The sequence below is a fragment of the Daldinia decipiens genome (genome assembly GCF_022478715.1).
Source record: "Daldinia decipiens strain CBS 113046 unplaced genomic scaffold F4813scaffold_67, whole genome shotgun sequence".
NCBI classification, from domain to species: Eukaryota; Fungi; Ascomycota; class Sordariomycetes; order Xylariales; family Hypoxylaceae; genus Daldinia; species Daldinia decipiens.
In genome coordinates, this window is record NW_026054610.1 from 3,280 (window position 1) to 17,347 (window position 14,068).

The window sequence follows — 14,068 nt, forward strand, 5'->3', positions numbered from 1 at the left end:
TCATCGTTTCTCTTCTCTGCCACCTGACTATTACTCATCAGATTCGGGAGGGAAGAAAGAGAGCAGAGACAGACACAGAGAGATAGGACTACTGATTTCCCAAAGGATAGTCTCTTTCTCAATTCAGTGACTTGGCCGGTCCGAGTCGCTCCTGTTCCTAATAGGGTTAACTGGAGGACCCTCTGTCAAGGTTTACTTTGTCATAGTTTCCTCGGAGGTAGAAGAAGGGAAAGAAAGGAATTGGAAAAAGCCAAGGAACATTAAGCTAAGGAAAGCTAAGGTTCCTTGTACCTCAGGTATTTTGGTACCTTTTCTATACCCCAGTCGGTCCCCTCCAACCCTGGTCTCCAGTAATCCGGGTGTCAGTCAATTGGACCCTTCCGTATTTAAGTCATTATCTTCGCCACATCTCTACTTCCCACCCCACACTCCATCATTCTACCCGAACTAATACATATCATTACAGCATTACAGCATTAACATACCTTTTTTACATCCAACTACAATACTTACATTACTTGGATTTCCCTCTTAATTTCTTTGACTACCTATTACAACCAAACTTAAACTCAAACATTACTCGACGACTGTTCGTTCTACCGACCCATCGCATCGTCACACAATATGATGCAGATGCTTGATCACAATAGCTATTCATCAAGAAACCACCAGCCTTTCCAGTTCTTCCCCCAGCAAACCCTCGACGGCACCTCGAGTACAAATAACGGCTTTAACCGGTCAACACTCTCAACATTAGATACTGCCGCCGCCGCTATCGCCGCTTCTCAGCGACACAGGACGCCTGCGACATCATCGTCGCAACAGAGCTTCGAGGGGGGAAGCAACAGCCAAAGTCTGACCCAGGTTCCCGACTTGATGCCGTCAGACTCGTGGATGCTTCACAGTAGTCAACAAACCCCTAGAGCAACACATCGCTTTAGCCATCAGCGCGAATCCTCTCTCTCTTCGCTAGGATCTAACGGTCCAGCATCGCCGTACAATGCCAGTACATCGAATCCGCACATCGCCGTCCCCGATTCAGGGAATGACGGGTATCACGACATGGGAGGTGGCGAAAACAACTACGCATACAGCATGGGAAAGCCTATGATGCCTGACAACTTCTACGCGAACGCCCTGTTCAACAACCGCGATAGCAATATTACTAATGGTAACAGTAATAACTACCACAATAACCGTAATATCATTAGCGGTCAGCATATGTCGCGCGATGTATCCTCGGTTGATGGCTTGAGCAACCTAGCGAATCAGCAGCAACACAAGTCAAGGAGTGACCGAGGCTTAGCTCCGGCTCCTGAGTTGTCAATTGGTGGTGGTTCTTCTGCCAGATCTCATCCAGTTTCGGTGGCGAGTTCAGTTGCGGGTGACTCACCCGCGACGCCATCTTTCCACGAGACCGAAGACGATTGTCGAAGATCAAGGAATGGTGAGGCCTCCATTCTTATGTCGCCCTTTTTGTGCGATTCCGATCCTGACTTTGACAACTACTTACAACTTCTTGATGACACAGTTTTTCACAACCCACAAGTTCCTAAGCTAGACCGCACCATGACCGACATCTATAACGACGAGCTCTATAACCCCAACTTCACTATAACGTCAGCTTCTCCACCGCCCCATACACAGATGGCGATGTCGCCAAGTAACGACTTGTTCGCTCAGAGGCTCCAGGCCGCGAACAGTCAACACCTGAGCGTGGTACAATCGCCTGTCTCGAGCACATCGCGAGATGATCAATCTCCGTTCCGGCAAGGCTCGCCGTACGCCTCCGCTATCAACGATTTCCCTCAGGTGGGCGTGGAGCAGATGCACATCGGATCGGCTCGACAGATGAACCAGCGGTTGAAGGCTGAACGAGACGACAAGGAACTACAGCAACAGATGGCGCGCAACTCTACGCAGCAGCAAGGAACACCAAACACGATCTCGCCGAAGGATGCGATGCTTGACTTCAACGAGTCGGATGATGGTTCTAATATGCCGCTATTTCAGCCGCATGAGACCAGCAGTTACAGCATGGAGCCTACGAACAACGGGGCCACAAATGCAGCGTCTAGGACCATCTCGCAACACTCAAGTCCATCCTTCCAGTCAATGGCGTCGACACCAATACAGGCCGCATTTAACTTCTCTATGCCGAACAATATACAGATGCCACAACAGTATCCTTTCATTGCGCACCGGCAACAGCAACAGCGCTCGACCCCTACAACCTCAACATATTCAAGGGTGAGCTCGACCGAAGCTAGCAACTCGGAGGGTGGCGATATCCCAAGCCAGAAACCAGCTGGGGCTGGTGCGGATGGAGGTACTTACACCTGTACGTATCATGGCTGTACGCTACGGTTTGAGACGCCAGCATTACTACAAAAGCACAAGCGCGAGGGGCATCGACAAGCCAATACCTTAAGCCACGTCAGGTCATCCCCGACAACAACGAGTGGAATGTCTGGCAACATGCTCAACAGTCAGGCTGGGCCGCACAAGTGTGAGAGGATAAACCCGAGCACGGGAAAGCCATGCAATACGATCTTCTCTAGGCCCTACGATCTTACGCGACACGAAGATACGATTCACAATGCACGCAAGCAAAAAGTCCGCTGCGACCTCTGTACGGAAGAGAAGACATTTAGTCGGGCAGATGCGCTTACAAGGCATTACCGCGTCTGCCACCCGGATGTGGAATTTCCGGGCAAGCATCGGAGACGAGGCGGTGTTGGCGTATGAGCTGGCGCATAATGAAGCCTAAACTCTCATACTCTTTGCAACGTATGCCCTATGCACTGCCCTTGGCAGTGGGAAGTGCGATTTACGGGCTAGAAGGTTCCTTGGTTGGAGGGTATTTTTCGAATGCCGTTCGAATGGTGCTCGAATGATCTGGAAGCAGGGCGGACCCAATGCAATGCCCAATGCAAAAGCAAAACCGAGGCGTAGCGAGTGGGGTTCCGTTGACGTTTGGAGATAGGTTCGATATCAAGGGTCCAACCCAACGTCAATCTGCAGGGACCTGCGGGCTAATGAATGCATCTGGCTATTTGCGGCATGGATCGCTCCTAGCGGTGGTCCGGCTTCTAACTTGGGCCACAAACCGTGCTGATCAATTAGGACCCTTGGGTTGGGGCCCGACCGCCGTCCCCCGCAGCACTCATGACTGGCTAGCAACTGGCTAGCTACGAGCTAGCGACTTAGCTGCTGGCTGTATGACGTCTCCCTATGACGTCACGTTTGGGAACTTCAGGGCTTTAGGTGTGGACCGCCGAGTGCTACAGCATCACCACCTACATCATATTCCATTTCGCTTATCGTGGTTTTGCATCATTGACATAATTTTTCTGGTACATTCTACCGGATCGCTTTACCCTCGATTCCGTTTTCCGCTTCCTGACGAACTCCCATGCAGCCAATCGGTTCCTGTGGGACATGCATGATGCTGTTTCGCATCTGTCATCACTATGCATTCGATTCCGGGCTACTTAGGTAGTCGGCAGGTAAATAGGCGTCACTATTACTCGAGAGCGGAGCTGAAATGATAAGGGATGGAATTCAGGTTCCTTATCTATTTCTCCTTATATTTCCTTATTTTGTCATTCCATGTATTTCTTACGGGGTTTACGGGGCTACGGGTCCGGGTACCTTATAGACTTGGGAAGGAAAGAAAATTGCCGGAATCGGATCAGCAATGACTTTTTTTTTTTTTTGCTTTCAACAGCGCTACACTTATTTTTAATGGCCTTCTCGTCTGTATAATTTTCGTCTCTGCCGTCAATTAGGCAGTATCTATTATCTTACACCCGTTGCACTTGCCGGGTGCTGTACGATTCTGGCCGGGAAACAAAAGCGAGAGAGAGAGAAAGTATTTACATAGGCTTCGCTGCAAATGATTAGGGAGAGGAGGCACGATGAGACGAACATTTTAAATTACGATTGTATGATCAGCGGGTGTATCTTTTTACCTTTGTTCATTTCATTGCTTTTTCCACAGCAACACATACATAGTATTGGGTGGTACGCAGGATGATAAAAAGGGGATGGGACGACATGTCGGCAGACAGAAAAAGATTGTATTATGACTATGATAGCGGGATGACGGTATGGTTGAAAAGTCGAGAGCCGACGGGAGCTCTGCCAAATATCAACTCGATATTATATTATAGAATTAATGACCCTGCGAAGGTACTCTACATATTAATACTACCAGCCTGAGTCTTGTGTAGTATACCTATATATCTATCTCTTGCATATATTATAACTGTGATGATATGGATTTTATCTTTGTTTTTATCTTCGATTTGAGGGGTGAATGATATGATATGATATGGTATGGTGATGCGCTCTCGCTCTCGCGTGTATGCATACGATACGTGTTTGATGCTGGATGCTTTTATAGGTAGATTAAGCTTATATTTGAGGGCGCGCGGACCTAACGGGTGGAATCAACCATAGCTCGTGTTCCTTGGCATTGGAACCTCGGTCTAGGGCGGATTCTCCGCTCGGTAAAAAGGGTTTAGTTTCATTTGTTTGCCTTATTACATAGGTAGATTTGCTGTTGTTATTGGTGCTTTATGGAACTGATTTTACTTTTTATCTTTACTTTTTTTCATTTTACTTTTTTTTTTCATGATCCTTGCGTGCTTGTGGTGATATGTCTGATGTTGTTGGGTGGACGTATGTAAGTGAGATAAGTACATGTACATACTTGGACTTACATATGCGCCGTACCCGAGGCTTAGGTATGTACTTAATCTGTCATTTCCAATTGATCTGTTTACACTACATTAGGTACCTACCCGACTGACCTGCTGCTACATATGTTACCTACATAGGTGCGCATCATGTAGGATTATATAGCTACGCATATATATGTCGTGTACGTGTATAGTATAGTATATATAGGGTATTCACCGTGGTCCGGTTATCAACAATAATTGCCGCAAATGCAGCGAGATTGGGGGACTGGCAGCGGACGTCTCCACGTATATCGTCGAATGGATGCTGCCGAGGTTGGTTGGTTTATTGGCGATGCGATGCGATGCGATTGCGTCGGACTGGAGTTGCTTGGAAGTAAGCAAGTAAGCAGGCACAAGCAAGCAAAGAATAACAGAGTAGAGCTAAGCTTAAGGCATGGATATCATCATGTATGTGTATGTATGTACGTGCATGGCGCAAATGATAATATCCAGATAGTAGTTAGTGTACCTAATGTATTGTACAGGAGGTATGTATGTAGATAGCCCGCCGTTAGGTAGCATCTTACCCTACCTCCAGCGGGTTAAAAGAAACAACAGAAGGTAAAAATAAAAAAACGAACAAAAAAAAACAATTGCTTAGAAATGATTAGTGACATAGTGTATATCCTGCTTTATGCGCATGTAAGCAAGTTTTTAATAATAAGTCGAAACACCCTTATTAGGGCCACCCTAGTGGGGGCCACCCATTTCCCATACAAAATCAACGATTTCGCATATTTATATTTAATTTAAGAAAATAGATAAAAATATACGGTTTTTAATTTTAAATAGAGTATTATATTCTTATTATATATAAAAATTGAAAAAACGTCAGGGCTAATATTTATGGTGAAATGAGTATAAAAGTATACATTAACAATTATACATACAAATTTATATGTAAAACTGTTAAAGGATATTATTGCTTTAAAAAGTTATAAACGTTTATAAGGTTTTATAATAATTTAATAAAATTTTTATATAAAATTAAATATTAAACTTTTTAAATAAATAAGTTATATATTTTATATTTAATTTAAAAGTTATATTAAAACGTGTAGGAAGGACCAGGTATGGGTAATAATTAGGTAAGGATTAGGTGTACACCAATAAGTGTACGGCAAAGGAAAAGGAAGGAAACGAAACACACGGTACTGAAATGAGGTGTCAGATTAGTCAGCCATGTCAGGTGACCTGAAAATCCCTAGTCTCATGTAAAATAGCGGTGTAACACGCGTTCCCACGATTTTACCTCAATCAATCAGATCATCAGAAATATGATGAATTAGACCTCATATAACGCCTATTCAGTACGTATTAGTTGTGTGACAATTAAGAGTCTCATACGTTCGATTCCGATTTAACGCTAGGAAAAAACCGTGCCAGATCCTAATCCCTGCCAATTGGTACACCACCCAAAAAGACCTCACGTTCGAGTCAAGTAACGAGCATGATTTTGAGCATAAAAGTGCCAGTTTTCGCCGTCTTGTCGAAACCTAGGGGGGTGTGTCGCATATAATAAGTAATGACATTTTATGACATTACAAGTTACCTTTTGGTCAAGTGGATAATCTGACATGAGGCTATCACGATCTGTTGTTGCTTGTTGTTAAGTTGTGTGTGTGTGGGTTAGCTTAAAAAGGAAACCCTTTTAGGCTTAGCCCCACGCACGTTGTGGCACGTGACTAGATTACATAATTAGCTATTCCCCATATTCCAACAAAACGGTCTTTATTTAATAATATTAATTTTATATTTATAATATATTAATTGGTAAAATTATAAGCAATAATATCCCTTAATAGCTTTACATATAAATTTATATGTATAACTGTTAATATATACTTTTATACTCATTTCACCACAAATATTAGCCCTGACGTTTTTTCAATTTTTATATATAATAAGAATATAATACTCTATTTAAAATTAAAAACCGTATATTTTTATCTATTTTCTTAAATTAAATATAAATATGCGAAATCGTTGATTTTGTATGGGAAATGGGTGGCCCCCACTAGGGTGGCCCCAGTAAAGGTGTTTCGACTTATATTTTTATCTATTTACTGCGTGGTGTATTTGAGATACGACCTGTGCCATACATTAGGTACACTACATACATAAATGTAGTAGGGTTAGGTACACTCTACCTACATATATGACATAGGTGCTACATAGTTCAATGCTGCGCTGCGTTGCGTTGCGTTCGTATCCATACTCACCTACATGCATACCTACCTATGTACATTACCTAACCTAGGTACGTATGTAATCCCATCAAGGCTACTGCACGACATGCATATTCGTTGCATAACCCCGAGGCACCAACGACGTCACCGGGCATGACCGACAGGGGTCCAAACTTAGAAATGTCGTCGCTCTGCGTTTTTACCCCCCACCCCAACCCCCAACCCCCAACCCCCACCCCCCACCTCCTGCCCTCTCGCTCGTATACATATACTGCTGCGCATAAAATAATATATGTACATATGCTGCAGAATAGGCGGAATAGGCAAACGGAAGCGTTCATCGGGGCGCGGTTTCGGCCTGCGGCTGCCTTCGGTATAGCCGGTACCTACATAGGTTAGGTATACTATGCATGGCCATAACAAGTAAAGTACCTAAGGTATTGTTGAGTCAGCTATCCTTTACTCTCGTTGGCTCGTTTCTTCTAGAATCTACTCGGCATTAGCCGAAGCCACCCGGCCGGCTCGGGATTAGAGGTCCGCCTCGCTTATATGGAAGCTACCTAGGTACTTCTAGCTATGTAGGTACATCTGCTAATTTAGCCACATGTGAAAATTACAGGGGCCGTGTGGCTTGATCAGGGACGGGACGTTTGTGGCGGTGTTTCTATAACACGAATCAACACGTAACCTACTAGCATAAACAAGGACGTCGCCTCAACAATTTAAATACTGCTGCCTATAGCTTCTGCTTTCAAGTTTATACTTACATGTGAGAGGCACGCGCGGCTATCCGCCTCCCGCCACGAGCTGCGAATATGTGCTTCGCCGCAAGACTACGCAAATCAATGTTATACAAGGGTCGGCCATAGATCTATAACCATCCTCTCGGGTAGATCTCGCCTCCGCCTCCGCCTCCGCCTAACCTAGTCAGTTGACCATTATACGATTTGAAAAGAACGAAACCGAAAATTCTATAATTGATTTGAGGCAGCCTATCACTTTCTACTCGGATACTGCGCTCTTATTCTCCTTGGTGCTCCAGGCTGCATTTTGCCCCTATTGTAGGGATCACGAATTCCGCGGAGCTCCAATGTAAAAAAAAGTTTCTATCATGTGAATTAAAAAAAAAATCAAGTATTATCGTGAAACCCTGAAATTTTTTATGTATTTATGGGGCTATATGAAGCAAGTTAATCACGTAGTCTACTTTTGGAAATTGTTCAGCTGGAAGCGGTGGGCTGATTCTCACCATTGCCCAGCACAGCTGTGCGTACGTCGGAGAACAGGGGTACAATACCCGTCCAGAGTTGGAACTGTAGGCAAACTTCGTTAGCAACATAGGTACAGAATCATAGTCAGCGCTATTGTTGATTCTCACGTACCTGGTAATAGCCTTGGGAGGCGAGCACCTCTAGACCAGGAATAGTAGTCCATCCCGAGTTCTCGGCCAACTCCATCAATGGCGTACGGCGAGGCTTGTAAGCCATCTCTAATAAAACTCGGGGGCCTTCGATATTCTTAGTCTGCTGTAACAGGGTTGTTAATAATTCCCACATCGAATTATCGATCGGCTTGTCTGCGGGCACTGTGCTAATAATGACGTTTGGTAGCTTGTGTACCTGGCTGGCCTCGGCTACCTGCTCGATCTTGATGTTGTCACGGAATGACGAAGACGAACGAAGATAGTCTGCTGCATTAGGGTTTCGTGCGACGACGTAGATAGGGCTGTATCCGAGGGAGTGCAGAGCATATATAGCGGCTCGGCTAGTACCACCAGAGCCCACCACCATTGCACCGCCTGCCGTTGATTCCGTTGCCGTCACCAGTCCAGCCGACCGCAGCGAATAGACCATGCCACGCCAGTCTGTGTTATCGCCAAGCAAGCGTGGTTTCGATCCATTCTGCGAAGGTATAGGTATTACTGTGTTCACGGCACCAATGGCGGTGGCCGACTCCGAGATCTCATCAAGTAGCGGCACGATGTCAAGCTTTAATGGAATCGTGACTGACGCTCCCCCAAAATCGGGTGACGTGATTGTTTTTATCACATCTGTGGCAGAAGAAGTTTCGAACAGAGAGTAGTTATGAGGCAACCCAGATTGGCGGAATAGGCTGTTGTGCAAAGCCGGTGACCGCGACGCAGAAATCGGGTTTCCAATAAGGTAGAACCGCTTAGGCTCAATTTCCCCGATTAGAGCTAGGCCACTGCGGATCTCAGCGGCTGATAATTGGCCAGGAGCTGCTTTGAATGGTAGGTCAGGATGTGAAACGGGTGTTAGGAAGCCATTCAATATCCGGGAGAGCTTCCCAACGGTGCCCATGTTGAGAGCTATGATCGGCTTCCCGTGCGCAGCAAACATCCTATCCTTAAAGGTAGCCAACGAGAAATTGTCGTCCAGTTTCTTTGCAACACCTACAAGCTTGATGATGTCACCGTATTGCAAAGCTCGGTTGTACCACGTTTGCCAACCGCCATTCCTCCAGGACAGCTTACCCTCTGGGTCATGATGCGACGCGATAATCCGTGTAGATTTACCTAGAGACTGGATGATTGTATCTAGAGTTTCATCCGAAAGCGTCATCTCGAGGTCGACATATTCCACTCCTGTACGTGCTGCCGTTTGGTATAGGGGAAGCAGCTCCTTTTCGGATGTATAGCTAAAACGACCACCTTGGGAGTTAGATCGGACCGTAAATATGATTGGTATTTTTGCGGTAGAGCGTAGAAGTGATATCTGTTTTCCTACTGATTCGGGGGAGATGTCGTCAAGTAGGTCAACTCGTAATTCTACGGCGTCCGCACCAACTACAACTCGCGGGATCACGTCCAGCGCTGATGATACGCTGGGCACAGTCAGGGACACAAAAAAGGACTGTCGCTTCTTCTTGGCGTCCTCAAGATGATTACCTCTCCCAGTAATTGCTAATACGAATCGGGAAAAGTCGGCAGGGATATCTTGGATACCTCCGGGCGAATCAAGGTAAGGACTGTGATATTCGTAGTTACTACATTCTTGAAAGAAGGGCTTGCGTCGCTCATATACGCCTCGTATCTCTTCGGTGTAAGCAGGACGTGTCTTATCCCGTGTCAGATATTCTACCATTTGTTCGACGTCGCGATTAACAACGAGAACTACGCCGCCATTGCGATGGTAAGAAATGAGTAACTCCCGAGCCTCGGGGGTTTCAACGATGCCACCACCACAAGAGAAGACGTGGCCCCGGTCTTTGTTCTTGAGGACATCCTTTAGAAGCTCGAGTTCGTCGCTCCTGAAACCTTCCCAGCCCCGACCACTTTCCTGTATAATCTGAGGGATCGTCATGCCGACCCGCCGCTCCAATTCATGGTCAAGATCAATAAAAGGGCGTCCGAGTATGCTGGCGACCCAACGACCTGTCGTAGTCTTTCCGGCGCCTCGCATACCGATAATGATGATAGAAGACCCGGTCTCAGCTTGCTTTGCCTTCTTGTGAGATGTAGGCACAACATCATCGCCCTCTAGGCCAGCCCCGAATGACTGGGCTAACACATCCCACCAGCCGGGCCACGTCTTTCCGGTGCATTCGCGTTCCAGGATTAGAACAGGTCCCGGTGCTATTATGGAAATGACGCTAAAGCTCATTGCCACGCGGTGGTCGTCATAACAGTAAATGCCCTCGCTCGGCGTTGAAAGTTCCGTCAGCTTCTTACCGGCAATGACAATACCGTCCTCAAGCTCACTACAATGTACACCGAATTTAGCGAGCTGCTCTCTCATTGCTGCGATACGATTGCACTCTTTGACGCGTTGGTTGGCAATTCCAGTGATCCGCGTCTCGCCAGATGCTACCGCTGCAAGAACGGATGCTGTCAAGAAGGCATCAGTCATAGGCTCCATATCGACTTCAATACCCTTCAAGCCGCCTGGGCTCGGCCCAGTCACCGTCGTTGACGTAGCAGTCTGTTCCACAGTGCATCCCATGGGACGTAGCACATCGGTTGCGAAACGGGCGTCACCCTGCAGGGAACTTGCGCCGATGTTTGGGATCGTACAGGTAGTCCCGGTTATGGCTGCAACCGCGAGAGGGTACGTTGCTGAGCTCGCATCGCTTTCTACAACATATTCATCTGGGTTTTTGTATACACCTTGAGGAATGTGGTACGTGTGTGGCTCGTCGGCTGATTTTGTAACGGTAACACCAAACGACTTCATCATGGCGATAGTCATATCGATGTAAAGTTGTGAGATTGGCTTGCCGCCCACCAAGCGAAGGGTCACAGGCTTCTTGGCATACGGAGCGCACATTAGGAGAGACGAAACGTATTGGGATGAAATCGTAGCAGCTAGTTCGATGACACCACCATCCAGTCCACCAGCAGCATCAACTTGTACTGGGAGACTGTGTTCCTGTCCAAGGTATTTGATATTGATACCGTTTGATCGTAGGGCATCAACGAGGGGGCCTATAGGTCTGACCTTCATCCTGGCATTTCCGGTTAGGACAGTCGAAGTCGCGGTTGAAGGTGAGCACAAAGCGACTACTGTTGTTAAAAAACGAGAAGCCGTGCCCGCATTTCCGAGGTAGAGAGATTCGTCACTCGCTTGGAGCTGTCCGCCTTGTCCTGTAACCACGAGGACTTCGCCAGCGTCCTCCCACGAATAGGAGGCCCCATTGAGTTTGGCGATTGCCGACAACATGTACTCGGTATCATCCGAGTGGAGGAGATTCTTGACTCGGCAAGTTCCCTGACCAAGTGCAGCAAGTACCAGAGCCCGGTTGGAGATGCTCTTGGACCCAGGAGGGGTTACTTGCACATTGAGTCCTTCAGGCACTCCCGGCTTAACGCGAATAGCAGGGGAAAGGACAACTCTGATAGCGCTATCGTCGACTACGCTAGCTCGAGGTTCATGTGTTTGACCTACGGCAGATAGAAGTACAATTTTCTTCTTCTTACCTTCGTTCTTCTTATCTACGGCCATCTTCTCAAGTAGCACGTCAACGGGACATTTCTTACCGGCCGTTAACTTCACAATGCGCTTGTCATGGAGGGAGGTCGGTAATTCGTAGCTTGAAATACACTTGACCAGCCGAGCTACTGCTCCAGGCCGTAAAACGCCAAGGTAACGAGCCAGTTCAGCTTCCTTAACCATTCCGATAGCTACAGCCTCGCCATGCAAGACTTGAGGTGTGAGAATTGCCTCGTACGCGTGACCAATGGAGTGACCAAAGTTAAGGAGGTTTCGTAGGCCGCCCTCCTTTTCATCCTTGGAGACAACTTCGGCCTTGACGCGAGCCGAGGCGAGAACGATGCGCTTAAGTATGGCTCGAATTGGAAGTAACCTATCGCTGGGGTCGGCAGTCTTGGATCGAATAGTGCTTAGGATTAAAGCAGCATTTTCTTCCAGGGCCGTAAACTCAGACTCATTCCATATAGCAGCTGTCTTAATCACCTCGGCCATGCCGTTGATGAACTCGCGCACCGGGAGGGTTGCGAGAAACTCGAGATCAATGTAGATGCGCTGGGGCTGCCAGAACGACCCGATAAGGTTTTTGCCCATAGGGGTATCAATGGCAGTCTTGCCGCCAATAGACGAGTCGACCATAGAAAGTAGGGTGGTGGGAACCTGAACAAAGCGAACGCCGCGCATGAAAGTAGCAGCAACGTAACCGATCATGTCACCAATAACACCACCACCTAGAGCAACGATGACTGTATCCCTCGTACATTTTTCGGAGAGCATCCAGTCCTCTATTTCAGCCTTAGTCTCACGGCTTTTAGAAGTTTCACCCGGGGGGATTGTATAGGTCAGAAGCCGAGACTGTAGGCCTCGGGCCTCGATGGCCTTATTGAAGATATCCACGAAAGGAGGAACATAGCGATCATGGAGATTAGTATCGGTAATAAGAATATAGGTAGAGGATTTGATGTTGTCGAGGAGGTCTTTAGAAACGAAAGATCGCCAGATGTCGTGGTCGACGATGATAGAGTCGGATCCAAGAATAGAGATTCGGGTTGGACCCGACGCAGTGCTGGCCTGATCGGTCATTGTGCTGCTGTAACACTAATGACGATCAGTGTAATCCGAACCAGAGTGTCGTCTGTGACTAACAAGCCTCGCTAGGTGTAAGGCTGAAAAGAAGCGTTTATACCATACGAGTAGCAAGGATAAGGACAAGGGGTCCCGAAAGGAGCCAGTCCACTTGATCTGGAGGAATTCGAGGAATTCGAGGAATTCTAGAGAGAATTGGTCATTTACACCATGAGATGAGAACACACCTAATAAGAGGCGTGTTTCCTTTTGAATCTATGGAAACATGGAATGAATAACTGGCACCTAAATAAATCAGCCAGATAGGTGCTTCAGTCTGAACAATGAAGTTTGCTATGGTATGAGTCGACGCTTTGAGCTAGGGTCCGAAGCGGTCCCTGAACCATAAAAATTTGGTTTGTTCCTCGTAGAATCTTTGTGGTTAAAAAGGAAATTGGCCAATAGAATATCAGGTATGTAACTTGTAAACGCTCGTGGCAATGGAGGCGCGACTCCGATTTGCGGGGCAAGGGTAGAGGGGCTCAGGAGCTTGATAAACGATTAAGCGTGTTTAATCATTAATATTGTTATAGACGGTTATACTCAACTAAACATAAAGAGAACATCGATAGTTAAACATTGCTTCACCATAACTTATACATACCTAGGTAGTTAAGGGACGACATAACTCTGCAACTTTATCCTTATTCTTACCTCCTAACTTTATTTCATTAGGCTATATCTTCTGTATCTATCTAATGATCCTTAGTCCTGATCTTAGATATACTGGGAGACATTTCATACACCGAAAGTTTTTCGGAGAAATAAAAAAGAAACCATACGAAAGCTCAACCAACATTCAACATGCGGTATGTCTCATTTATATTTCTCTAGACGGGTGTTATCTGTAATCCCAACATCTATAATACCAATCGGAGGGAACGCGTCGTAGTCGGTGATAATAGGTAGGTCCGAACATTGCGTGTTGACGCCATTGATTTGAACATTTGATAGGTATACCAAACCCCGACTACGCGCCGTGAATACCTACACAGAAATTCGAATCCAAATTCGGGATTTGCTTATCTCGGCACATAACGGATGCTGCTCTTCGCGAAGC

General features: G+C 46.5%; 3 protein-coding genes across 3 annotated transcripts; 2 read left to right on the plus strand and 1 right to left on the minus strand.

Annotated features, from left to right (window-relative positions):
* Positions 1-633: 633 nt before the first annotated feature.
* Positions 634-2,748, plus strand: F4813DRAFT_383959 (uncharacterized protein; the record flags this gene model as incomplete). The annotated part of the gene is made up of 3 exons (XM_049246009.1): positions 634-1,052; positions 1,179-1,447; positions 1,532-2,748. The coding sequence occupies 3 exons, from the start codon at positions 634-636 to the stop codon at positions 2,746-2,748; spliced, it is 1,905 nt and encodes a 634-aa protein (XP_049094460.1).
* A 552-nt stretch (positions 2,749-3,300) lies between these two features.
* F4813DRAFT_308003 (uncharacterized protein) lies at positions 3,301-3,930 on the plus strand. The gene is made up of 4 exons (XM_049240841.1): positions 3,301-3,356; positions 3,422-3,509; positions 3,556-3,858; positions 3,916-3,930. The coding sequence occupies exons 2-3, from the start codon at positions 3,474-3,476 to the stop codon at positions 3,766-3,768; spliced, it is 249 nt and encodes an 82-aa protein (XP_049094461.1). The 5' UTR covers positions 3,301-3,356; positions 3,422-3,473; the 3' UTR covers positions 3,769-3,858; positions 3,916-3,930.
* A 4,227-nt stretch (positions 3,931-8,157) lies between these two features.
* F4813DRAFT_394615 (Pentafunctional AroM protein) lies at positions 8,158-12,966 on the minus strand (the record flags this gene model as incomplete). The annotated part of the gene is made up of 2 exons (XM_049247586.1): positions 8,158-8,250; positions 8,320-12,966. The coding sequence occupies 2 exons, from the start codon at positions 12,964-12,966 to the stop codon at positions 8,158-8,160; spliced, it is 4,740 nt and encodes a 1,579-aa protein (XP_049094462.1).
* Between the last annotated feature and the right edge of the window lie 1,102 nt (positions 12,967-14,068).

Bases quoted from the DNA above. Each gene is read 5' to 3' on its own strand.
- F4813DRAFT_308003 (XM_049240841.1), top strand. From the start codon at position 3,474: ATGCATTCGATTCCGGGCTACTTAGGTAGTCGGCAG. The intron at 3,510-3,555 runs GTAAATAGGCGT...TGAAATGATAAG, and splicing joins GCTACTTAGGTAGTCGGCAG to GGATGGAATTCAGGTTCCTT.